This window comes from Fukomys damarensis, unplaced genomic scaffold, assembly GCF_012274545.1.
Source record: "Fukomys damarensis isolate Sample0158 unplaced genomic scaffold, DMR_v1.0_HiC HiC_scaffold_27, whole genome shotgun sequence".
Classification (NCBI taxonomy): domain Eukaryota; kingdom Metazoa; phylum Chordata; class Mammalia; order Rodentia; family Bathyergidae; genus Fukomys; species Fukomys damarensis.
The window spans coordinates 24333973-24358919 of NW_022900939.1; the positions used below are offsets into that span (position 1 = coordinate 24333973).

The 24947-nt window shown below is 54.6% G+C and overlaps 2 protein-coding genes across 2 annotated transcripts in view; one reads left to right on the forward strand and one right to left on the reverse strand.

The window, feature by feature from the left end:
- Bad (BCL2 associated agonist of cell death) overlaps positions 1-7602 on the forward strand; it is a 12103-nt gene extending 4501 nt beyond the window's left edge. Inside the window, exons 3-4 of the mRNA XM_010636086.3 lie at positions 6343-6533; positions 7144-7602. Of these exons, the coding sequence (XP_010634388.1) occupies positions 6343-6533; positions 7144-7269 (317 nt within the window). The 3' untranslated portion in view covers positions 7270-7602. The remainder of the gene's footprint in view (positions 1-6342; positions 6534-7143) is intronic.
- Positions 7603-9464: 1862 nt separating this feature from the next.
- Positions 9465-24947, reverse strand: part of Plcb3 (phospholipase C beta 3) — a 16117-nt gene continuing 634 nt past the window's right edge. The window contains exons 2-32 of the mRNA XM_033756823.1: positions 24924-24941; positions 21663-21740; positions 21378-21446; positions 21155-21295; positions 20894-20973; positions 20750-20803; positions 20582-20657; positions 20397-20497; positions 19702-19868; positions 19484-19630; positions 18232-18472; positions 17929-18013; positions 17669-17846; positions 16679-16884; positions 15961-16057; positions 15796-15880; positions 15445-15569; positions 14965-15119; positions 14720-14881; positions 14049-14148; positions 13858-13962; positions 13627-13718; positions 11935-12088; positions 11819-11854; positions 11559-11733; positions 11062-11215; positions 10898-10974; positions 10703-10792; positions 10555-10612; positions 10131-10217; positions 9465-10049 (exon numbers count right to left, since the gene is read on the reverse strand). Of these exons, the coding sequence (XP_033612714.1) occupies positions 9846-10049; positions 10131-10217; positions 10555-10612; positions 10703-10792; positions 10898-10974; positions 11062-11215; positions 11559-11733; positions 11819-11854; positions 11935-12088; positions 13627-13718; positions 13858-13962; positions 14049-14148; positions 14720-14881; positions 14965-15119; positions 15445-15569; positions 15796-15880; positions 15961-16057; positions 16679-16884; positions 17669-17846; positions 17929-18013; positions 18232-18472; positions 19484-19630; positions 19702-19868; positions 20397-20497; positions 20582-20657; positions 20750-20803; positions 20894-20973; positions 21155-21295; positions 21378-21446; positions 21663-21740; positions 24924-24941 (3597 nt within the window). The 3' untranslated portion in view covers positions 9465-9845. The remainder of the gene's footprint in view (positions 10050-10130; positions 10218-10554; positions 10613-10702; positions 10793-10897; positions 10975-11061; positions 11216-11558; positions 11734-11818; positions 11855-11934; positions 12089-13626; positions 13719-13857; positions 13963-14048; positions 14149-14719; positions 14882-14964; positions 15120-15444; positions 15570-15795; positions 15881-15960; positions 16058-16678; positions 16885-17668; positions 17847-17928; positions 18014-18231; positions 18473-19483; positions 19631-19701; positions 19869-20396; positions 20498-20581; positions 20658-20749; positions 20804-20893; positions 20974-21154; positions 21296-21377; positions 21447-21662; positions 21741-24923; positions 24942-24947) is intronic.

The window sequence follows — 24947 nt, forward strand, 5'->3', positions numbered from 1 at the left end:
AAAAAAAAAAAAAAAAAAAAAAAAAGACAGGTTGTAAGTCTGAGCTGAGGGTAGTGAGTCCAAACAGCTGTTAAACAGGTAGTTTAAATGAGTAATCTCTACCTGAAAGCTGCCAGTGCTGTGTGGCCTCCTCCCATGCTTGCTTGATCTGGCCAAGCTTGCTGCTTTCTGCCCCCTGCTGGACTTTAAGAAACCCTGGGGCAGGGACAGTAGCCTGAGGCTGTGACAGGCCAAGGGACAGATGTGGACACAGAAAGCTACGGAAGGGTCTGCAGTGGGAGAAACATCTGTGTGCTGGCCTCTGGGCCAGACTACAGGGTTCAAATGCATCTCTGCCCTGCATGAGCAAGTTGAGAGGCTAAGTCACTCTACCTCAGTTTCCTTATTCAGAAAATGGAGTAAAAACAGTCCCACTGTGGAGGTTGGCAGTGATGACTAATTGATGCGTGGCAAAGTACTCTGAATCAGTGCCCGGCACAGGGGAAGGGCTGTGAAGTGACTGTTGTTCCTGTCACTGTGTCACTATTATTGTCAGTAGGAGTTGGCCTGGACCCTGAGCAGAAAGAAGGTGCCTGTGGTGAGCAGTAGGGGCCACCATTCACACAGTGACATGAACACCATGTGCACCCTTAATGGCAGACAAATAAAGTGTAGTTTAGAATCCAAGGTCAGGGCTTTGAAGGCCACACCAAGAAGTTTTGACTTTATCTCAGTAAAGTGAAACAAAGCAGTCATTGAAGATTTAAGGCAGAAGGCAGACTTTTGGATTTTAGAGAAGGTACTGGAAAACCACAGCAACGGACTAAATCCTTGTTTTGGCACAACTCATGAGCTAAAAATGTTCTTTTGTTTTCTTATTTGGTTGGTGTGCTTCTGGGAATGATCCCAGGCCATGCACATGCTAGCCAACCAGCCTACCACTGCCATACATCTCATATCTGGCTCATTTTTATTTCCTTATACAAAATACCATGATTTTATTATCAACCACAAATAAACATTTTTCACACTGGACACTTATTTTTGCATTGCTGGGGATTGAATCCAAGTCCTCACCTGTGTTAGGTAACTACTCTGCTCCTGAGTTACATCCTCAGCCACTTGCATTTATCCTGTTTTACAGAGAAATCAGACTGATTCTAATAAAATATCAATAATGTATCTTAAATGAAATACTACTAATAACAGTTTAAGTTAAAAACGTAGGGCCGAGGATTTAGCTCAGTGGTTCCAGAGGGTGCCTCGCAAGCACAAGGGCCCAAGTTGGACCCCTGGTACCAAAAAAAAAAAAAAAAAAAAAAAAAAAGAACTACCTAGCTCTTTTGTTTTTGGCGTTTTGAGAGAGTCTCACTATGTAACCCAGGCCAGCCTTGAATTTGCTATGATCCTCCTGACTCAGCCTCCTTAATGCCGGGACATGCCAGGATTCAGTTTAAAATTTTTAAAATTTTTGGCTGCATGTGGTAATGCATGCTTATAATCCCAGGAGGAGGATCACTACAAGTTCAAGGTCAACCTGAGATGCATAGTGAATTCAAGGCTAGCTTGAACTACACAGAAGAATCTGTCTCAAAAAAATACAAAATATAAAAAAATAAAATTTAAGCTGGGTGTGGTGGCTCATGCCTGTAATCCCAGCATTCGGTAGGCTGAGGCAGGAGGATCGCTGTGAGTTCGAGACCAGCCTGGGCTACATAGTGAGTTCTAGGTCAGTCTCAACTACATAGTGAGACCCTGTCTCAAAAAAATAAAACAAACAAACAAAAATAAATAAATAAATAAAATTTTGAGACATAGTCCTGCTAAGTTCTCCAGGCTGGCCTCAAACTTGCCATCCTCCTGCCTCAGCCTTCCTAGTAGTTGGGATTACAAGTGTGCACCACCACTCTGGGCGTTTTTCTTTTTAGGTACTGAGGATATAACCCAGGGCCTTCACTGTGAGCTACATTACCAACTCTTTTGTATTTTTTACTTTGAGACAGGGTTTTGGTAAATCACTAAATTGCCTAGTTTGGGCTCCAACTTGCAATCCTCCTGCCTCACTTTCCCAGAATGCTGGGATTGTAGGGGTGTGCTATCATGCCAACCTAGTTTTCTGATCTCAGTACTGAGTTTTTGTTTTTTTTTTTTTTTTTTTTTTTTTTGAGACAGGGTCTCACTATGTAGTTGAGACTGCCCTGGAACTGACTGTGTAGCCCAGACTGCTCTCAAACTCACAGCGATCTTCCTGCCTCAGCCTCCCAAGTGCTGGGATTACAGGCGTGTGCCACCACGCCTGGCCTGATCTCAGTTCTGAGCAGGGTGAGGGGTTCTCTGCCAGCCCAGAGGGGTTGAAATGGTTTAAGGCCACAGCTCAGGGCAGACCCTAGCACAAATGCCATGGGTGCTCTGTCCCTTAGGACAGGCAGAGTGCAGATCTCAGAGGCAGGATCCAGCCTGCCCTACTTTAAAGTGTGTTGTGTTTGTTTTTGAGACAGGGTCTTGCTATGTAGTCCAGGCTGGCCTTGAACTTGAGGTGGTCCTCCTGCCCCAGCCTTCTAAGTGCTGGAATTACAGGCATGTGCCATTATAAGCAGTACACCACTGGGTTTTTTGTTTTTGTGTTTTGAGAAGGTCTCCCTATGCAGTTCAGGCTGGGCTTGAGCTCACTAATGTATAATGTTACCCCAGGCTAGCCCTAAACTAATGGCCATCCTGCCTCGGCCTCTCAAGTGCTGGGACTACAGGCCTGTGCCATGCCTGGCCAGCATACCAGTTTTTTTGTTTTTGTTTTTGTTTTTGTTTTTGTTTTTGTTTTTGTTTTTGTTTTTGAGACAGGGTCTCACTATATAGTTGAGGCTGATCTGGATCTCACTATGTAGCCGAGGCTGCTCTCAAACTCACAGCATCTTCCTGCCTCAGCCTCACGAGTGCTGGGATTATAGGCGTGCGCCACCACACCCAGTCTTTTTGTTTTTGATACTGGGGTTTGGACTCAGGACCTTGCATTTGTCAGGCAGACATGGTGCCAGAACTATATCCCTGGCCCAGCACACCAGTTTTACTTAAGTATGCAAGGATGCTCTCAGATGCCTGAAGCTGGATATATGTCAATGGTAGGTGGCAGAACTATGACACACGTTATTGTATTTATGTGTGTCTTTTTTTTTCTTTTAAGACAAAAGATGTTAGTGGATGAGTTGTTTTTCTAAACTAAAACCTCAGTATTCAGGCTTAATTGCAGTGTTGGCACTTTGGGATAAATAAGTGAGTTCAGGGTTGCAGTTTGGCTCTCAATCTCTAAAAGATTTGCCGTCAGCGATGTGTGTTCAGCCGCACCCACTTCAGAAGTCTGGTGGGTAAAGAATTTAAAACTGCAGTTGCTTTGCTAGGGCTTGGGACACAGCTGGCCATAGTCACCCCCCACTCTGCAGTCCCAGGCCAGACTCTGGATAGCCTGAGTGGGAAGGCTCACATCAGAGAGGAGCCATACCTCTCTTCTTCCCCCAGAGTGGACAGGATGGCCTGGGCTGCACCTTGCCCATTTTTTCCCCCTGAGAGTTCATAAAAAAAAATCCCCTAGCTTTTTTTTTTTTCCAGTAAAAAGATACTTTTTAAAACATTCAGCCAGGGATTTAGCTCAGTGGTGCCACCGCCTGTCTCACAAGGATAAAGTCCTAAGCTCGAAGTCCGGTACAAAAAAAAAAAAAAAAAAAAAAAAAAAAAATTCAGTGGTGACTCACACCTGCAGTCCCAGCACTGGAGAGGCTGAGCCAGGAGGATCTCCTTAAGTTCGAGTTAGCCTGAGCTCTATAGTGAGTTCAAGGCCAGCCTAAACTACATAGTGAAACCCTGTCTCAAAAAAAATCAAAAATTCATTTTACAAAATGTGTGTCATTTTGATGATGGGATGGCTTGACCTTGCTAAATCCAAGGCCTTGGTGATAATCCTCCACGTCATAGACAGACTCCTGGCTGAGTAGCACACAGCAGGAGGTCCAGGGGAGGCTTTCCCCAAACTAGAACCCCAGAGCCTGGGGCATGTGAGTTAAGCAGGTAGTAGCTGGAGCCAAACTGGTTGGTTTGGATCCCATCTCTGTCACTTATTAGTTTTGTGACCTTGAGCAAATGACGTACCTGTCTGTGCCTTAGTTTACTCCTCTGTGAAATGGTAACCATGAGGGACCACCCTGATAATGTGGTCAAGATTAAATGCATTAATGTATTGTTTATTGTTTTTCTGGGCTGGAGACCTCCCCAGGCCAGTGCTCTTCTGCTGCCCTCTTTTTGTTTTCATTTCTGCGTGAGGGACAGCACCCAGAGCAGTACCTACCTGTGGATCGCTCACCTTTACATGATGGGGCCTCGCAGTGGTCCCATGGCTTCTCAGAGCAAGTAGGAATCAGCTGACATTTCCCAAGCAGCTGGGTGGTGGCCACAGTCCACTGCTACATTACTCAGATTCCTAACCTTGCAATGCCTCTATTTCATTGGGATTTAGCTCAGTGGTTCTGCTGTCTGCTTTGCAAGCAAGGTCAGAGTTCAATCCCCATACCAAAAAAAAAAAAAAAAAAAAAAAAGGTGGAATTTTGCTGAGGGTGGTGGGACACACCTATAATCCTAGTACTTGGTAGGATCACCATAAACTGGTGACCAGACTGGAATACATAGTGAGATTCTGTCTCAATTTCCCCCTCCCAAAACAGAATTTGGTGTCTACCTTGCTAGGGAGCTGGGAAGCCTTAGGACACATATGGTAGGGTGCTTTCCTGCACTTCTTTGTTCATATAGTCATCCTGGCAGACAGGAACTTCCCATTTCAGAGAAAGACACTGAGGCATCAAGGTCTTCGAGAAGCAGCCCAAAGTCAAAGCAGGAACGTGGACATAGATGGGCACACCTAGCTTCTGACCTCTGCAGACAGCCTCTTCCTAGGATGGGTTCTCATTTCCGGCTCCCAGACCCCATCCTCAGTCCTGATTCCTACCTGGTCCCCACCACGAGCCTGGAATATCTGGAGGGCTTGTGGCTCCACCTGATGTTGGGGGACACTCTGCCCACACTGTCTTAAGCCAGGCCTTTCTAGAGCTGAGACCTTTGGACATGTCACCACTGACCAGCAGGGCTCTCTCTGCGCTCCTTTGAGGACATTCTGTTTGTTATCCTCTGCCATCAAAGCCTGACCTAGATTTTACCTCCTCCGAAAAGCCTTCCCTGCCAAACACAACTGGCAGTGAATGCTGAGCATGTGTTTCTGGCTTCTCTGTTCCCAGGAGTGGTTCTAGGTCTTTGCTGGTCTGGACAGAGGCGTGCAATTGGCAGTCTGGGATGGCACACAGCTGATACAAGCAGGCCACAGCAGAGGTGCTTCTGAATAGTGGCCCCAGGGGACCTGCAGCTCCCAGAGCACCTCTACACTCTTTGATATGGCCTTTAAATACAGCTGGCAGTGAGGGCTGGGATTGTCCTTCTTATATAGGGGATGAAACTGGACTAGGAGTTGAAGGATGTCGGTCAAATGAAAAGGTTCACATCCCCCTTGGACCATGTATTCCACCAAACCTGGGGACTTCCACTCTCAGGGCATCACAGCTGTGTGACCCCAGATAAATCTTAACTTCCCAAAGCCTCTGTCTTCTCATCTGTTAAGTGGAAGATATAGTAGTATAGTACTCACCTCCCTGGTTAGTTAGGAGTATAATGAAGGAATGCCTAAGCCTTAGAACATATGAAGTACTCCAGAAATGGCACCTGAAGTCGACAGTTTTGGGCATTCCAAAGCAGGGGAAGAATGCAGAAATATTGCTGCCCCACAGGGCCCTGCAGACCACCTGCAGAGCTAGAGCGACACTCGCCTAATGCATGGGTTACCAGGAGACGCCATGACTGACTTACACTAATGATTACGACTATTTTATTCCTTTGTTTTTTGAGACAGGGTCTCACTGTGCAGTTCGCTTTGGCCTTGAACTCACTGTGTAGCCCAGGCTGGCCTCAAACTTGTGGCAATCATCCTACCACAGCCTCTGGAATGCTGGGATTACAGGTGTGCGTTACCACACCCGGCTGATTACAACTTTTTAAAAATGTTTTTATTTTGTCAAGCGCAGTGGAGGGGCCATCTCACAGGCCTTGTCTACTATTGGCACTCATAGGGATTTGTGGAATTAATGAGAATTTATTCGATTCCTCACAGAAAAGAATCCCTCCGTTCTGAACTGGGCTGTCAGAGGTAGACTGGTGTACAGACATTAGGATGTGAGTGCAGACATTAGCGGGACAGTTAATTACCTAAGAAAAGAGTTCAGCATTGCTGGAGGCGCAGAGGAGTTTAGACTCCTGTCGCCCTGACCCTTTCTGCAGGCGCTGGGGCTATGGAGACCCGGAGTCGCCACAGCTCATACCCCACAGGGACCGAGGAGGAAGAGGGGATGGAAGAGGAGCCCAGCCCATTCCGGGGCCGCTCGCGCTCGGCGCCTCCCAATCTCTGGGCTGCACAGCGCTACGGCAGAGAGCTCCGGAGGATGAGCGACGAGTTCGTGGACTCCTTCAAGGTGAGCACCGGCCTTCGGGATGTTGGGACCTGTAGGCTTGTATCCGCCTCTCCCGCCAGGTCCATCCCTGATTCCTTCCGAGGCGCAGGGCTTGCGGAGACTGCAGGTCTGGGCTGCTCCCACTCAGGCAGGACCCTTCCGAATCGCAGGGCATGCCGGGACTTGTAGTCTCATGACTTCTCCCCGCCCACTGGTCTCTGCCTTCCGAGTTCCAGCTAGTCCAAAATCTGAAGTACAAACTTGCTCCATGGCAAAGCTCCGGGATTCCCCAGATCCTTAGAGCATGAGGCCTGCTGGCCCCTTTCGCATGACTGGGATCTTCAGTCCCAATTTCAGTCATTTTAATTCCCGAGTTACAAGTGTTAAATCTCTGGCTCTTCTAAGTTCGATCTTAGGCGTACTCTCTCACGGCCCTCAGCACAGTTTCGTGGCTCTCCCCGGCCCCGTTCCTAAAGGGCCTAAGCGTCCTCTCGTGTTTCCTGGCATCCTGGAAACTGGTCTTCATCCTCTACCTGAGGGTCTCACTTGGAGATGGGATTCTGGAAATGGAGGGGCCAGATTCGAGCCATGGTAGGCTAACACACTTAAACCCCTCTTCTCACCTCCAAAGGGTCTTCCTCGCCCGAAGAGCGCAGGCACAGCGACGAAGCTCTGGCAGAGCTCCAGCTGGACACGCGCCATCCAGTCCTGGTGGGATCGGAACTTGGGAAGAGGAGGCTCCGCCCCCTCTCAGTGAACTTCCGCCCTACATTCCCTGAACCCTACCAACCCCGTCTCTTTTGACGGCCTTTTTGGGTGTGGGCGGAAGTCTTCTGCAGGCCTTGCACAAAAGGAGGATCCGTTCTGTCCCATTCGTAGGGAGGCGGTCTGACCTAGAGCCCGGAAGTCTTGGAAGTTTCGCCTGCCTCAGCTGCCGGCGGAAGTCACCCTGTCACTGGCGCTTGGTTCCCAAGGGCGCCTGCGCCGTGAAGCGCGCTAGGATTAACCGTGCCGGTGCCAGTGCCCCTTAGCGGTGAGGCTGCACGCCTGTGCTCACTGCAAACGTGTTAATAATAAAGCCCGGCCTGTGCCGCCGCGTTTCCTGTCCGTCGCTTTGGCGGGGTGCCCCACTGACCGGGATAGCGCTATCATTGACAGCTTCAAAATGACCGTTTTACATATAAAGGAAACAGTTTTGGGGGCAGCATCTAGGGACAGAGACTAGGAAGGGGTTGAGAAGGCAAGGAGCTGGGTTGTTCGGTTTCAGGGAAGCAAAGTGTGGCCCGGCCTCAGGACCTTATCTCTTGCCCGCCACTGGAATTTTGTGTTCTGCAAACCAGTTGGGGGGGGCATTACTTTCGATCTGGGTCAGCCCCAGCGACTTGCAAGCAGCTACTGTGTGGCCATCCAGGGGCCAGCACTGTGCAGGGACCTGGCAGGACACTTAGGGCGGGGGCGGCCCAATCTCTAGGGAACAGGGAGACTTTGCAGGGGGACCTAGAGCAGGCCTCGGAGCACAGTTCCAAAAGATTTATTGGTGCCTGGATAGCCCCGGCCAGTGGTTTGTGCTTGATATACAGATGAACTACAACACTGCCCTGCCTGTTCAATCTTCTGGGAACTGGGGAGGCAGGGAAGTGATAAGCTTGAGCAGTTACCTGACCAGAAGGTGGGGTGGGGGCTCAGACTGTGATGCCTGCGGAGTCAGAGTGGACCCAGGGAGGGATAGGAGACCAGCAAGGCTAGGATTCTGAAGGCCTCACAGGGCACTGCTGAGTTTGGAGTTAGGCTGAATTTTGAGGACCCAGGACCAACTTGGAGTATTTGGGCAAATGGAAGTCAGCCAGTCATGGAAATGAGAGTTGCTAGGGGACTAAGCCAGCAGATTTGGGGAAAGGAAGAGGTCTTATAGGCAGAGAAAGGCCTGGCGATGGTATTGGACCCTGAGGGAGGGCCCGGGGCAGAGGTCCTAGCCCTGGGAAGGCCCTGCTCTGGCCACCCTATTTCTCTGGCCTCTCCACCTCATCTGTTTGCCTGAGGCTGCAGCAAAAACAAAGCAAAGCAAATACTCCATTGGCAGGAGATAAGTGCAGATAAGAGGTTGCCTTCCTCTGGAGGAGGGAGCAGCCAGCCTGGGAAGCTCCAGGAAGCAGGGAGAGGCCTTGAAGAGGTGCCAGCCTGACCCTGCTGCACAGCAGCCGCACCCTTGCACCCCCACTGTGGGGTCTCTCTGGCTCCACGCTGGTCTGGGGCATGCAGCAGGTCCTCTAGACAGCCTGAAGGCAGTGGGCCATAGAAGGTCCAGGCTGCCCTGCCTCCAGGTCAGGGTATCTCCAGTCAGTTGTTGCCCAGCACTCATGACTTCCACTCAGGACCTCAGTTTCCTCATCTGTAAAAGAGGCAGAACATCTCCCTCACAGGGATGAGGGGGATGCAAGGTATCCCAGCCCCTACCATGTTGGGGACTGTGTGCTTCCCTTCTCCCAGGGGTCACAGGCAGGCCCCCTTCCTACCTATCTCTGAAGGCCAGCTCCACCCAGCTGTCTGTCCCCAATGGTCAGCTGCCTGTGTAGGGCCCAGAGCAGCCCCAGCGGAAGATGCTGGGCACTTGGGTCATATCGGGCAACAGGAAGGGGGGCAGGGAAGGCTTCCTGAAGCAGCCTGTGCCTCTGTGATGAGGGGATAGGGACAGCCTGGGAGGGAGTAAAGCAGTGGGGAGAAGGAAACCAGGACACCAAACTGGGGTAGAGGGCAGAGAAACAGAAAGGCCCAGGATTGGCCAGAGCTTCCTGTGGCAGTGAGAAAGATAACGCAAGTTCTGGACAAGATGGTCAAGTTCAAAGCCAGCAACACTTGGCTGGGGATCTGACCACAACCTCACAGCCCATTTTGTGAAGCTGAGGCCTCTGAGGAAATTGCAAAGCCAAACCTAGGACCCAGAGGCCTCTCCAAACCACACTACACACAGGGTCCCTGAAATCCACTTTTATTCATGTAAAAAAAAAACAAAACCCAATGGACAGATAAAGAATGTGACCCAGACTTCCCAGAGTTCCAAGTCTCCACCCAGTACTTCCTGGGAAGTGAAGGAAACAACGGCTATCTGGGGTACGGGTATCATGAAGGGCAAGGCCTAGCCCAGGTCCTTCCCCAGGATTAAGTTAGGAAGGAGGTAGGAAGCCCCAGGAAGATGGAGTTAGTGGGGCATTGCCCCAGGTTTAAAAAAATAAAATTTCTAAAGGTCAAAAGTTAAAAAAAAGAAAAAAAGCATTAGTGTCTTCTGCTGCCCTCTGCCCAGTGCCCACCCTGGTGGGAACCTCTTGCTCAGCCAGTTCAGAGCTGCGTATTCTCCTCTTGGCTCTCAGAGTCAGCGCCAGACAGGTGCCCACTGCTCCCAAGCGCATGACCATTACTGGCACAGGCCACCAGGGGCTCGTCAGCCAGCCCCTCAGGTGTCTCGCCCAGCAGGCTCCGGCGGATCTCCTGGGGCAGCCTTGCCCGCTGCTCCTGACACTCCTGGGTCAGCTGGGCCAGCAGCTGTGGGAAGAGGATGGGCGTCATAGGGAGTGACACTCAGGCCACTCAGCACCCACCTGCCCACCTCCTCCATGGCCTCACTTTGGGCTCCTCTTCTGCCAGCTGCTGTAGGACCTGCTGCTGCCCAGCAACCAGGCGTTCATGCCGCTGCTTCTGGGCCTCCTCCAGCTGTGAGGGCAGGTAAGGACTCAGCTGAGGGGGCCAAGGCCTTGGTGCTCTGGCTGGGCACAAAAACCAGGTGGGTGAAGGCCCCCAGGGTTGAGAGACCAGGCCCAAGGACTCCAAAGCCACAAGGAACTGGTGTAGAAAGGCCCAGAGGGAAGCCTTTAGAAGCCCTTTGGGACAATATGGCTCCAGGCCAGACAGCAAGGAGGTATTTATTTGGGAGGGGAGTTGGTACTGGGGATTTAACTCAGGACCTTGTGCTTACAAGGCAGGTGTGGTGCCACTGAGCTAAATCCTCAGCCCAAGAGGTGGACCAGGGTGTCCCAGGAACCTTACTCACTCGACGAATGGCATTGACTGACTCGGTGATGTGCCGCCGGTTAATCTCTGTCAGTTCCCTGCACAGGAGCAAGGATAGGTGGGCGCAGTGCCCAGACGCCACCCTACCTCCTCAGCACCCAAATGGCTCCCAGCCCTAACACCCTTACGCCTCCTTCTTATGTTTCTCCCTCGTCTTGGCTTCTGAGATACTGTTGTGGCGCTTCCTATCCAGGATCTTCTGTAGCTCCTTCTTCTCTCTGGAGAGATGGGGAGAAGAGCGGGCATCAGGAGCAGGACTGAGGGCCTTGCCCTTCTGGTACCAGGAATCCCTGCCCCACCCACATAAGATCCTCAGCCCTTACCTGTCATTCGTCTCCTTCAGTCTCTTGAACTGAGCTGTGTGAGCCTCCAGGACGATCTCTCTGAGCCGCTGCTGAGTCTGGGGACACAGGCAGCCAGTGGGTCCCACAGGGCTGATGCCTCCATGTGGTGGCATCCCTGGCTCCCTGGCCACCATGCTCCCCACCTGTCTCAGGTGCTCCAACTTCCGCTCAGCCTCCACATCTGCCTGGGCCTCCCTTAGTTCCATCAGGCTCTGCACCTGCCTGTTCTGGAACTCTCTGTACCGTTTCCCCTCCTCCTCCTCCTCCTTCATGTCCTCCAAGTCAGCGGCCCTGCCCCTGTGGAGAGAGCCTTCTGAGTGATGCTGGATCCCTTCTGCAGGAAATTGGAGGGGGCGGGCACGCCCCTGCAGGTGAGATCTGTTATGCAAACCATAAGGCCCTGCACTGTTAGTTTCATCCAGATCACGGGGTCCTGTTCTGACAAATGCTTCTTACGGGGAACTTCAAAAGAGGCATCATTCCCAGAGCAAAGACTGGGCAAAATTTGGGAAGGCTCTGCCTTCCCTACACCAAACTCTCCCCTAGAACAGCCCCTGGCCCTGTCTGCAGGTGACTGAGCATGGAACCCCTATGTACACACATCCTCCGTCATACCTGTGAGTGGCCACAGGACACTTACAGGACACCAGGTGTGTGCCGGGCCTGGGCCAGGCCCTCGAGCAGGCGGCGGGTCAGGGCGATGGCCTTCCGCTGATGCTTCTTGTACAGCTCCCTCAGGTCTCGCTCTTGCCGGCTCCGGAGTTTTGCCAAAGCCTTGTGGCCTCGAAGCTCATCCAGGGTGGTGGGAGCCACCTCTGTGAGCCAGAGCAAAGGCAAGGGCTGGGCTGGGACGGCTGCCCTCCAGGTGGCCGCCCTGCCCTGAGTAGGCCCTGACCCTACCTGAGAGGATACTGGCAATGAGATCATCCCGCTGCCCTGAGAACAGAGAGCACAGTGAGAAGGGGTGGCGTGGTAGGAGCCACCCCCCTCAACGCAACCCCCTAGGCCACCCCTACCTGGGCTGCTGAGAGAGGTACTTGTGGGGGAAGTGGCCAGTCCAGGGGGCCGGCGTGGGGAGGTGTCCAGCGTGCTGGGAACAGAGTTTGAGGGTGGCTGGGAGCCCGGCTGCTGGGACTGAGCCTCGGGGCAGGCCTCTGTGCCAGCCTGAGCCTGTGGGGGAGAAAGCAGAATGGTCTTTCTAGAGATGCCATTCTTTCCAGGCCATCCATGCCCAGTCTCAAGAGCTGCCCCTCAGCTGTCACTTCCCTCAGTTTCCTCTTCTGGACACCCACAGGGCCACTTGGACACTCACCCTCTTCTGTGAAGAGGTATAGAATAAGGACCCCTAAACCCTGTCCACCCCGGGTAAGGAACAGTCTGGCGCCCGGTCCGTGGCATGGGCTCAGGAACCCACAGATGGTTCTGAGAATCCTCCCAGCTGTGGTCTGCCACCCCTGCCTGCAGTCGCTGCTCCTCCTCCCTGCTCAGCTCCTGATTAAATCAGCAAAGGAAATAGCCACCGAGTGGGCACCAGCCTCTCTTGCTAATAGCGCTGCACAGCTCTAATTGCAGCTGTCTCTTCCCTGCCCACGACAGGCCCCACAGGGACTGGCGTTGGGTGTGCGGCAGAACCTCTGCTCCTGCTCCTCCCCACAGAAGCCACCACCTCCTCATGGCTGCCAGGTGCCCACATTTGAAAAGCCTCCCTGGCCTCAAACTACCCTGGCAAAGGAGCCTAGAACCCTGTACCCCAGCTTTGACGCCCCCTGAAGCTGGAGAAATTCCAGTCCAGGTCTGACTGGAAGGTCTCTCCAGAGAAAATGGTTTCTATTTCTTTAAGATCCTATAGCTGGGGCTGGGGAGGTAGCTAAGTGGTAGAAGCACTTGCCCAGAGTTCATAAGGCTGTGGGGTCTATTCCCAGCACCACCAAAACAAAACAACAAAATGGAGCCAGGCATGATGGTGCACGCCTGTCATCCCAGCACTCTGGAGGCTGGGGCAGAAAGACTGCCTCTAGTTAAAGGCCAGCCTGGGCTACATAGTGAGTTCAAGGCCAGCATGAACTCTGAACTACAAAGCAAGGCCCTGCCTCAAAAAAGTAAAACAAAAATCACAAAAATCCCACACCCAGTCCTGATCCAGAATGATCAGACATTCCTGTACCAAGCAGCGTGACAAGACAAGCCCAGCATTAAGAGGCCAGAAATGACGGCTAGAGGCACAACAAGGCCATTTGAGCTGAGCAATGTTACACAGCAACTGGGGCCTCCTGTCCATCTCTGCTCTGGGGACAGAGGGACAAAACTGGGGGTTGGGAGGACTCGATGAGCCAAGGAGGTGAAAAGAGCTCACACAGGCCTGGCAGAGAATGGGCACTTGGCATTTACTTGGCCTTACTGTCTGGTTTGGGCAAGACGGAATTTAAAAAGCAGACACAGTGTCCAGCAGGCAGAGGGAGGGATGGAGAGGGTAGTGACCAGCTCAGCTTGGACAGGGGAGACAGATGGCTAGGCTGGGAGGCTGGTAAGATGTAGGTAGCAGAGGGCAGAAGGCCACAGGGTCTTTCTCTGCCAGAGCCCTGCCCCAGTCAGCCCTGCCACCCACCCTCAATCACAGCCACAGCAGCCACATCTCTTGGCCCAAGGATCAAGGCAAGCTGGACCCCTGCCCACCAATGAGGCCTGACCCCTCTGCCACCGAGGCTTACCTCGCTCTCTCCAATGAGGGCAGCCAGCTGCTTGGCCCGCTGGTCCATCAGGCTGACGTGCTTGATGGGGTTGATCAGGGCCTCTGCGTAGTCTGGGGGAGCAGAAGGCCAGGGCTCAGACAGAAGCCCTCAGCAACCCTCAAGCTACACCCTCCCTCAGTTGAAGGAGTAAACAGCAATCCCTGTGCCCACCCTCCTCAGCCTGGTCCTACCACGCCAACACTGGCTCACCCTGGCGATCGCCTGGGATGTAGTCAGAGGCCTCAGTGTAGATGAGCAGAGCCGGCAGGCACAGTGGCTGGTTGGCCTCATTGCGCAAGCAGACGTAGTGGTACCCTGGGCGGCAGGAGGAGAGGTCACTGGGTCTGGCCAGGACCCCACACACACTGTCCCCTGCTGCTCAGAGCCCACCATGGCCTCACCTGATCGGATAGCAGAGACAGGCAGGATCCGGTGTCCTACAAACTTGCCACCCTCCTCAAAGGCCGCAATGCGAAGTGAAGCCAGCGTGGGTAGCACCACCTGTGGGCCCAGACCACTGAGCCACGGAGTGGACACATGGCCACTGGGCTACCATGCCATGCTTGGACAAGCTGACCACTGGGCACTGTCACCCTTGAGCTGACCCATACTTCCACAGCCTGATCTGATGGTGACCAACACAAGGGCCTTGAGCCACAAACACAGGTAGCTGACAAGTCAGGTTACTGTCAGCTTAGAAACTACAGAATGAGCGGAGAGCTGGGGACTGAGGACAGCCCAAGCCTAAGTCAGAAGCAGAGGCTCAGTCCCCACAGGACGGTGGAAGAAAGAGTGGCACATGGTGGGGCTTTCAGTCCCTGCCAAGTACGTCCAGCCTCTGAGACAGGGCAAGCTAATGTCCACTTCCTACTGGGGGCTATGGGCCATCTTGCTGGCTTCCCTTTCTGCCTCCTCTTCATCTATGCAAAAGAGGGCAGGGATCCCCAACTCCGGGAAACACAGGGCTTGGGAGGTCCCTTGACCCACCTCCACCACCAGACACAGTGCACCCGGTTCCTGTCACCCACCTGAGAGCTCAGGCAGGTCTGGGCAGGTATAAGCCCTAGCTCACCTTGGGGAACTCAAAGATCTCCTCATCCCAGACGGGGTTGAAGGAGTTTCCCTGAGATGTCCGAGTGCGGTATTTGCGCCGTGTATCAATAGGAAGTCCAAACATGTCCACCTCCACGTAGATGCCCACCTTCCTGTCGGACAGGAACTGCCCCGAGATCACCTGGGCGGGTGGGCCAAGGAGGCTCAGCAGCTGTTCAGAGTCCTGCCCCCAGGACACCCTGGCCCAGGTCTTTCCAGTCCCACCTTGACCCGCAAGGCATTGGCCACAATGCCGTCCACAATAACCTCCGTGAAGGGGTCGAAGGATTTGTCTGGCCGCCGCATGAACTCAGGCTTGAGCAGGTACCCACTGTGCCCATTGTACTCAAACACACCTGCATTGAGCTGCATTGGCAAGTCTGGGGGCGACATGGGCAGGGCGAGGGTCAGTCAGTGGGTTGAGCAAGATTGGGAAGTGGGAAGCGGACAGGACAGTGCCATAGGGAGAAGGACCAGGGGTTACTAGGGGCCAGGAGCTCAAGGTTCAGTGTCAGGAGCGGAATCAGTCAAACTCAGTAAAGATCAAACAGGTGAGGAGTCTCACTGGGGTTCGTCCAGGCCTGAGTTCAGAGTCTGGGATTAGATAGGGTCAGAAGTCCGTTCAGGCAAGACTAATGGGTCGGAAGTCAGTAAGACGGGATGGAGGAGGGCGCAGGGGCCGGGGGCAGGTAGGTCAGGGCTCACCCAGGGTCTGGAAGTTGAGTGCCACGAGCTGGCAGCCCACATTCCAGAAGAGCTGGGGCATGTAGTTGGAGGAGTCCACACGGGTGCCCTTGGGGTAGATGCGGCTGAGCTGCTGCTTGTTGTATCTGAGGTTGGCAGTCAGGGCCACACAAGGTACCAGCACCCACCCTCTGTCAGTCTCTCCCTCCCACCCAGCCCCACGTTCCTGGGAACCCCATTACCCCAGCAAATTTCTACTGTACCCCACTTCTCTCCTGGCCATGCCCCGTGACAGTCCAGACCCACCCAAACCCCAGGCCTGGGTGTCGTGTGTCAGGCCCGTGTTCCAGCGCACAGCGCCTGGTAGGATACTCCACAAACTCCATGGGGCTCTTGGTCAGCTGCTCCATGGCTTTGGTCTCCACAAAGGAGGACATCTCAAAGCACTTGTTCCTTTCTGGCGAGCGGCAGAGGGAGGTTATCAGACCCAGCAGGAACAGGCAGGGCCGGCTCCCACCCATCACCCACCTCACTCACTGCGAGCAGCCTCAAAGGACTTGAACTTGACGGGCTCAATGTAGTTGACAAGAGTTGACATCTCCTCAGTGGCATTGACTTCACTGCTGGCCGTGCCCTGGGACCCCCAAACCCAGAGTCAGCCACACTGGACAGTCCCTCACTTGTCCCGTGGCCAGCAATCTGTTGCCCCTTGCCCTGGGAGCCCCTCCAGCTTTCCAGACTGCACCACATGCCTGCACTCTTGCCCCCTGCTTTGCTCTTGCCTCCTTACCACTCCCCTCCTAACCCCAAAAGCTGGAACCTCTCGGGCAGCCCTGGCAGTGGAGTTACTCACATATACATGAGCCCAGATTTCCATTCCCAGCCACTCCTTCCAGTCACCGTCGCCTTGCCATCTGCTCTCAACTCAGCCACTCTTTTTGGAGCTCTGGCCATCCTGTCCATGCCCTTCCTGCTCTGCACCCTTCTCAAATCTATCACACTGACCTTTTCTGCCACTTCCACCTCTTAACATTCCCCATAATTTACCCTCATTTTGCACTGGCCCCTCTTCTTCACTCATTTCCAGGCCTGTTTACTGAGAAAGACCTCCCATCCCTGCATACATATACTAAACTCTAGGAGGTCAGGGATGATGCCTGTCCTGTTCACAGCCAGACTCACTACCCAGCACCATGCCTGACACAGAGTGGGTGCTCAGAAAACCTCCTCCTACTTGCCCACATGTGGCTCTGACCTCATCTGTAGTTGGCTTTTTGGGGTCTGTTTGTTCTTCCTCCTCCTCATCCTCCTCCTCCTCCTCACGGTCAGCAGGCCCAAGAACATCTGAGCCTCGGTTCAGGCTCTCCTCACCTAGAGACTTCTGGGGCTCCAGGCTGGGCTTCTCAAGCCCTACTTCCTCCCCATTGCTCAGGCCTGGGCAGCTGTCGGAGCTGGGGGACCCTGTAGAGGGCAGGAGTTAGAGGTCAGAACCACAGACCAATGCTCAGGAAGCCTGGAGGTCGTGCTCAGTGTGTGGAGGGCAACTCTGAGGAAGTGAAGGAGTACACTACGTAGTGCAGTTTGGGTAGAGGTCAGAGGTCAGGGGGTCAGAAAGCACTAACATGGGTGATAGTTCAGAGGGTCATAGATCAAAGGTGAAGGCCTGGAGTTATACTCAGGGAGATAGGTTGTGTGGCTCAGAGGTGAGAAGTCAGGAATTGGGGTACAACAGCCTTAAGTGACAAAGGATGCCAAGATAGGTTACAGGTCAGGGTTGGTCACAGACATAGAGGGGGGAACTCAGTGAGGTGAGAAGTCAGGGGTCCCCCAATAAAGTGACAGGGAAAAGGTTAGCTAAAATTCTTTTTTTTTTTTTTGGTACCAGGGATTGAACTCCTTGCGCTTGCCAGGCAGGCAGTAGAACCACTGAGCTAAATCCCCAGCCCTTAGGTTAGCTAAAATTATAGCCAACTGGGTGGCTGGAGTCAGCAGAGGGGCTGAGGGTCACACATGCAAAAGCATAAGGACATGCTTAATTGAGGTTAGAGTTCAGAGCCCTAACCTAGTGTCAAGGAAGGCTGTGTGGGGTGAGAGGTCAGGAGTCGGACAGAGCCAAATCTTGTTGGGGCACAGCTTGGTTTGGTGGGAGAGGCCCCATGCCCGGCTAAGAGGTGGGCAGTGGCTGCGGGGAAGGAGATCTGGGTCAGGACAGGCACAGTAAAGCAGGAGTAGAGCCAGGCCTTACCTAGCTGGGGAGAGGAGGGCTCAGTGGCAGCAGAGTTCTCACTCAGGGCTGAGTTGCTCTGCTCCAGGGGCCGCTTGCGCACAGAGCAAGTTGTGCTGGGTCGGTGCCGCTTCTTGTTCTTCACCAGGATGCGGCCCATCAGCTCTTGGGGGCTGGGCAGGGGGATGCCTGAGGACAGCTGGGCAAGCGTGGACAGGTCAGGACTTTCCATGGCACCCTTTACTCCCCCCAGGCCCTGCCTCAGCTCCAAGCCAGCATACCGGGTACTTATCCAGTGGGTCGATAAGCAGTGCATCCCCAAAGATGGAGCGGCAGTATTCCGCCATCTTGGCCTGCTGCTTCGCCCTGTAGAGCCAAGGTCAGAGGTCGGAGTTCCTGGAGAGAGCTGAGGCAGGGCAGGGAAGAGGCCCACAAAGTGGGTGCCAGTTCCCAGGGTCAGAGGGAGGGCCATCTTTGGGCCCCTCAGGGACCACCACCACAGGCCTCCATATTCGAGATTTCCATTACAGGCATCTCAGGTCAGAGGGCCTGAGGGTAGGGTCCCCGAGCCAGGAGCCACTCACGAGTCCACATGGTTCTCAAAGGAGAGGATGACGGGGTAGGGTGAGGTCTTGAAGGCAGTCTCAGCAATAGCCTCGAGCACGTCACGCAGTGGCACCTCGGTGGTCATGGTGAAGCCATGGGTGATGAAGGGCTCCTCCTCAGGTGGTCGCCCCTTCCACACATCCAGCTCCACACAGCGGCAGCCCCACAGCAGTGCCTGGCGGTACATCTCCACCGACGAGGTCCCGGTCAGCTGCCCCGCTGGGGATGAGACTGCGTCACCACAGCCACCTGCCCGCCCAGCCCCTCACCAATCCTGCTCCACACTGAACCGGGCCACACTGGGGACACAAAGGCCCCTGTGGCAGCCCGGTCCAGGACTGGCACACACTGGCCAGTGCTGCAGAACCAGCACTATCCCTCCCAGGGAAAGGCCTAGGTCCTGCCCTCACCCATGCCCATCTAAGTGGGCACATAGCAGGCGTCTGCCAGGCGGGGTTAGCCTGGTCCCTCCCCTCTCATCCTCTCTCCCCACCACTCTCCTACCTCAAAAGCCAGATCTGCGGGAGTCACGCAGGACATAGCCCCCTAGGGCCGTACCAATCTGTATCTCTCTGTCTTCACTCCCGCCACCAGCCTCTGCCCTGGAACAGCCTCAGCACCTTCTGTCTGGGGGACCACAGGCCCCTCCCTCCAATTCAATCCGCACAGAGCACCAGGCAACAGCCTTTTACAGACATACCAGGTCACACTCCCTTCTACTTGCTGCGCTCAAATCGCCTCTCCTACTCAGCAGCCCACAAACCTTCCGTGCCCCCGCTCTCACACACACCTGCTCCAACCCAGACCCCCACCTGCCTGTCTGGCCTCTTTTCTTGCTTTGTTTCTTTGACTGGGGGAAGGAGGCTGCTAGGAATCGAACCCATGGCCCTGCACATGCCAGGCAAGTGCTCTACCACTGAGCCGTACCCCAGCCTTTTTGATTTTTGGAGACGTGGTCTTGCTAAGTTGCCCCTTAAAGTACCAAGTAGTCTCCTACCCCAGGCCTTTGTACCACCGCTCCTGCATGCACCTCAGGCCCTCTACAGGGAAGCTTTCTGACCTCAAAAGGGCAAACTCCGAGAAGCCCCACTCCCAGGAGTAGACTGTTCAACTCTTGCCACCTCCCCAGCACCATCCCACCAATGAGCAAATGAGGTAAAAGAACTATGCCCCAAGGAAGGAGGAGGCTTGGGCCAGAGGGCAGAGGAAAGAACGGGCATGGATGCCCACCTGTGAGGTAGGTGTTGTGTGAGGAATTGATGAAGTAGGCGCTCAGTGGCTGTGTCATATCCATGCTCAGATCCAGAGCTTCCAGAGGCAGGATGCCATTCTCCTCCCCTCCCAGGTAGCGGCTGAAGCCCTCCATAGACATCTGGTCTGAGGTGGGGCAGCGGCAAGTCAGCCAGGCCCTTCCCGCACTTCCCCACCCCTGGCTGCGTGCCACTCACCACGCTCCAGGAACTGTTGGTTAGGCTCATACTTCTCGATGAGCAGACGGGCCTGGGAGGTCCGCAGGGGTGGGTACAGCACTTCATTGAGTCTTGGATCCCTTTGCTTCTGGTTGATGAAGTCCATGAGCTGCTCCAGCGTCAGATATGGCTTTCCCTTGGCGCCTCTAAGGGGCCAGAAGCTGGCTCAGGCTGGAGGTTCACCAACACTCCCCCATGCCAAGCCTTCACCTTGGGACTGGGAGTCAAAGGCCTGTGCCTGGCTCCAGCGGCCAGACTACAACTCTGGGAAAGTCTCTGCTCTTTCTGGGCCTCAGTTTCCCCATCCACACTCCTGACTGCTCAGTGTTGCTGGGACAGCAGATGAGCTGGCAATGGCACTAGCAAGGGCTCTGCAAGCTGCTACATGCTCAGCTGTCACCCTCTTTCCAGACCCTGGATCCAGTCTTGGCTCCAGCTCGTCCCATAATATATCTAGGCCACTTGGATCTCATAAACCAACCATGGCAAAGGGCTGGCATGGAGGTACCCATAATTGAGCTACAGACTCTGTGGCTCTGAGCATGGGTACATTATGCTCATCCTGCCCGCTACCAGTACTCTGGGACCTGGCCCACCAGGGCCCCTGACCCTGTTGGAGCAGGGACCAGACACAGGAGCACAGGGGACTGGGAGCTGGGCCTGGCCCTGCTCACATCTCCAGCAGGATCTTGTCAATGTCTGGCCGCAGACACAGCTTGTTCAGGAACCGCTCAAAGATTTCCAGGGAAAATTCATCAGGCCGGATGGACTCACTCTGGTGGCAAGGAGTAAGGGGTAAGAACCCAGGACTTCCAGCCCCAGCGGGTGGGAATCCCCAGCCCTGCCCCACTCCACACACCCGATTGAAATTGAGGCCACAGGACTCCAGCGCTGTCTCTACCCGCTTCTTGTCTGCTGAGAACATCTTCAGGATGCTGATTTGGGCAGGAGGGGTCACGGTCAGTGGAGGGCAAAGGTCACCAAGGTCAGGGCAGGAGAGAAGATGCTGAGGGGAAAGGGTGCTCACTTTTTGACAGGAATCCGTCCATCCTGGTTCACCTGCAGCTTCAGCTTTGTGTATCTGGGGAGGTAGGTGCAGGAATCACACCCTGGGAACAGCCGCAAGATTCCCCCACCCCACCCCATGACACCAAGGTAGCCCTGAACTGACGCTTTTCGAAGGAAGGTGTTCCGAGAAGCATTCTGAGCCAGGATGTTCATAGCCAGCTTGAACAGCTCCTCAGACCAAACCTGGGGAGCCAACATACAGGGGGAGAAGGTAAACGGGGGAAGGCAGAGGCCAGCCCTGCCACAGCCCTCACCTAGGATGGGGTTTGGTACACAGCAAGTCAGAGAACAGCCTGGAACACAGTGGGTGCTCAGTAAGTGACAGGGAAGGGAGTCCTCAGACTCCCCCTCAGCCTCAGCCCACCTTGATTATGTCATCCTGCACCGCCATGAAGTTCAAGAATGTGGTGTTTACTGGGTCTGGCCCAGCCACCACTGTCATGAGCTTCTCCTCAAGCCGGGCATCGGGGCCACCAAAACCAAGCACTTCCCGGATCTTGGGGTCCTGAGTAGCAAGAACCAAGGGTAAGAGGGGTGTCCTAGCCCCTAGGGCCCCTCCTTCCCATAGTCCCAGTCACCTTACGTACCTTGGGCAGGCGGGCATAACGTCCCGTCCGTGTGTCCCTGATGGAGCTGATGTCCAGTGTGTCCACTTCCTGGGGGAACCATACCCCAGGGTGGCTGAGCAGTTGCAGGGCTGGAGTAGGAGCCCCCAGGAGCATCACTCAGGGTGAGGAGTAGCTACCCCCCAGCTCAGCCCCTGCCCTTAGCACTGTCTGCGGAGCCATGGGAGAGATCAGCCAGCATCCAGGTCCCACCCCCAGGGCAGAGGGGCCTGGGCCTGTGATGGCCCTACCAGCACTTGCCCTCACCATGTTGGGTCCTGTCCAGTACAAAAAGAAGCCATTGGGGTCCACACGTAAGGTCACCAGGTTCCGACTGGAGGTCTCCTGGGGATAGCACAGGACAGCAGGGCTCAGGGAGGATTGCAGCAGTCTTGGGCCCTGGACCCTTCTAGCTGTCATCAGTGTAGGAACACCAATGTTCCTGCCAGCAGGACAAGAGGAAGCCTCATCCAGCCCACAGGTCCACTGTGGCTGCCCATTGCCCTCAGAACAAAGCCAAGGTCATCGGTGTGACATTTGGTGTACTGGCCCCATCCCTGCCAGCCTCTCCTCTTTTGCTCCAGGAGTCTGTCACATGGGTCACTAGCTATTTTTTCCCCATCTCCCAGATTTTGCCTTATCATTCCCTGTGCTAGGAAATCCCCTAACCAGGCACTCTGATGCATCTCTGTAATCCCAGCAATGAGGGAGGCTGAGGCAGAGGAATCAAAAGTTCAAGTCCTTGTAGACAATTTAGTGAGACTCAGTTTCAAAATTAAAATACAGGCTGGTGATTTAGCTCAATGGTTCCTCTGCCTGCTTCCCAAGCGCAAGGACCCAAGTTCGATCTCTGGTGCCAAAAAAACAAAAAAACAAACACACAAAAAATTATAAGGGCCGGGGATTTATCTCAGTGGTGCCGCCACCTGCCTTGCAAGTGCAAGGACCAGAGTTCGATCCCTGGTACCAAAAACAAATAAACAAAAAAGCTCTAATAGAAAATAAAAATACAAAAGGGTCTGGGGATTTAGCTCAGTTGTACTGTGATTGCCTTGCAAGCACAAAGTCCTGAGTTTGATCCCCATTACAGGGGAAGGTGGGGAGGGAAGGTCTGGACAGCATGGAAAACCCTAGGTTCGAGTCCCAGCACCACAAAATAAAGTAAAAAGGGTTAGGCATGTAGCTCAGTGGTAGGTCTTCCCTGGGTTTAATCTTGGCACCAAAAAAAAAAAAAAAAAAAAATCATTTCTTACTTCTCTACCCATGAAATTACACCTACCTGCTGGGGAGGCCTCCCTGACCCTGTCCTGGGCTGTTTCCCCAGCAGGCCCAAGAGCTCCATGACAGTTGGAGCCCTCACCTGACAGCTCCCTTAGTAGATCCCACTACAGAATTAGACACCTGTAGGATGAAAGCAGAGGGTTTGGAAGTTTGACCCCATGGCCCTTCTGTATCCCCTGGGGCCTCGTGACGGTTAGTCAGCCACCCTTCAATCTGCCTCCAAGCCAAGCACCTGTCACCTTGCACCTCAGGGGACCCTCATGTCCTACAGGCTCACACCATCTTACAGAAGCACAAGTCATTCAGGGCTGGGGCAGTGAGCCGTCTTTTCCCAAACAGCCCTGTTACTGGAGGAGGCAGGGAAGAAAAAGCACACCAGCCCCATGTTTTGAAGAGTGCCCCGTGCCTGGCACATTCCCAGGGCCATCCTAGGCGACTCGAGACTCTGACTCAAGAGGGAGAGGGGTGTCTTTAAGGGCTCAGACTTGGCCAGGACCTGAATGGCCAGTTGGCCCCAGGAAGAACTCCTCTGCAGTCAAAAGAGGCCTCCACCTCTTGTTGGGTGCCACTCCCAAACTGCTGCTCACTGTATGGTGGGCAATCCCATCACCAAACGTACAGCAGCTCACGTACATGTGTCCCCAGGGCAAGGGGAAGCTCTAAGCACTTGGTAGCAGTGAGCCTGCTTTGGTCCCCTAACGACCCTGTGTGCTATCCCTATTTTACACAACTGAGGCACAGGGAGGCTAGGGCTTGGCCAAGGTCAAGAACAGAAGCCAGGATTGCAGGTGGTACCATTACAGCCTCCCAAGACCTGGGAAACAGGGAGCCAGGCAAGGTACCCACCCCCACTCCCCCACCCCAGTCCTGGGCTCAGCCACAGTCCCACAGTAAATTGAGCCCACTTGTCAGGCCTCAGTTTCCACTTCTGGAGAAAGGGGACTGCACCAGCCCCACCCATTGTGGGCTCTGCTTACAAAGGATAGCAGCTGATCTAGCGACAGAGTGGACAGGAGGCTGTCAAAGCTGGTATGCATGATCCTCCAACCCAGTGTGCTGATACACTGCTCCAGCCCCTCTAGGGGATTCCAAGCCCAGTCCTTCAGCTAAGGTTCCCCATTGTTGTGAGGAGGGGGAAGTCCGTGGGTACTGTGCCTAGGGCTTTGTTGGCCCCTCCCCAGGGTCTGGCCCCTAGCTCTCCAGCCCCAAGCCTGGTCAGCAACCCCCACCCCCACTCCCAGGGCCCTCTCCCTGTTCCCACTTCCTTATTTGGGTTTATCACACTGGAAGGAAAAGGGGAAACTTTTCCCTTCAGACTGGCCTTGGAGGAAGGGGTCTCCTAGGTCTGGGAGGGCGCCAAGGTACCCCTCACCCGCACACCTGCCGCCCAGGACACGCCCCCAGCCCCTCCCCCCAGCTCCCACGCCTTCCAGCCCCACCCAGCCGGAAAGGAGCCCAGAGTCTTCCAGGCCTGTGGCCTGACCCCGGGAGGAACAGCAAGGAAGCTCTGGCCGCCGGCCGGGTGGAGGCCCCGGGGAAGGAGGGGCCCTAGGGAGAGAGGAGGGGGCAATGTGAAAACTTGGGTGGAGCGCAGGACCAAGATGGGGTGCCGCAGGTGGGGGCCTGAGCATCTGGGAAGTAAAGGGGAGGCCGGGATTTATTGGGGTTCAAAGTCCCAAGGCTAAGGAGTGGGGAGCAAAGTTTCCAAGGGTAGAGGAACTTGGGGGGTACTTTCCACTGGCGGTGGTGACTTGGTGCTCCCACCTGACCCGGGAGCTGGGCTGGGAACCAGAAACAGGGCGAAAACCAAGAGAAGGTGAAGAAGTGATGAATGGAGAAGCTCGCTCAGGGCCCGGCAACGGCGACAGCAGGGTCGAAGTGGCACCCACCCAGGACGAGGGACCCCTGAGCCCACCAGGGCGTCCAGCACCGCAGGATCTGGGGACCAGGCCAGGGTCTCGGACCTAGAATTAGTCTGGCAGGGAGGGGTGCAAAGAACAAGTGGGGAGCGGTATATACTGGGGCTCAAAGTATCTGTGCCAAGGAGGGGAGATCGCCAATTTCACCGAGTTGAGGAACTGGGGTCTTCTTGACCAGGACGACTGGGGACTCAAGTTTCCGGAGTGCAGCCGGGCTGGGATGAGGGCGCCGTAGCCAGGCGAGGCTGGCGTAGGGGTCCCCAGCATCGGACAGAGCGCGCGCTGGGAGTCCCCGGATCTGGGGGCCGCGGGGGGCCGCCACATTTACCTCGTCCCATTTGATGAACTTACT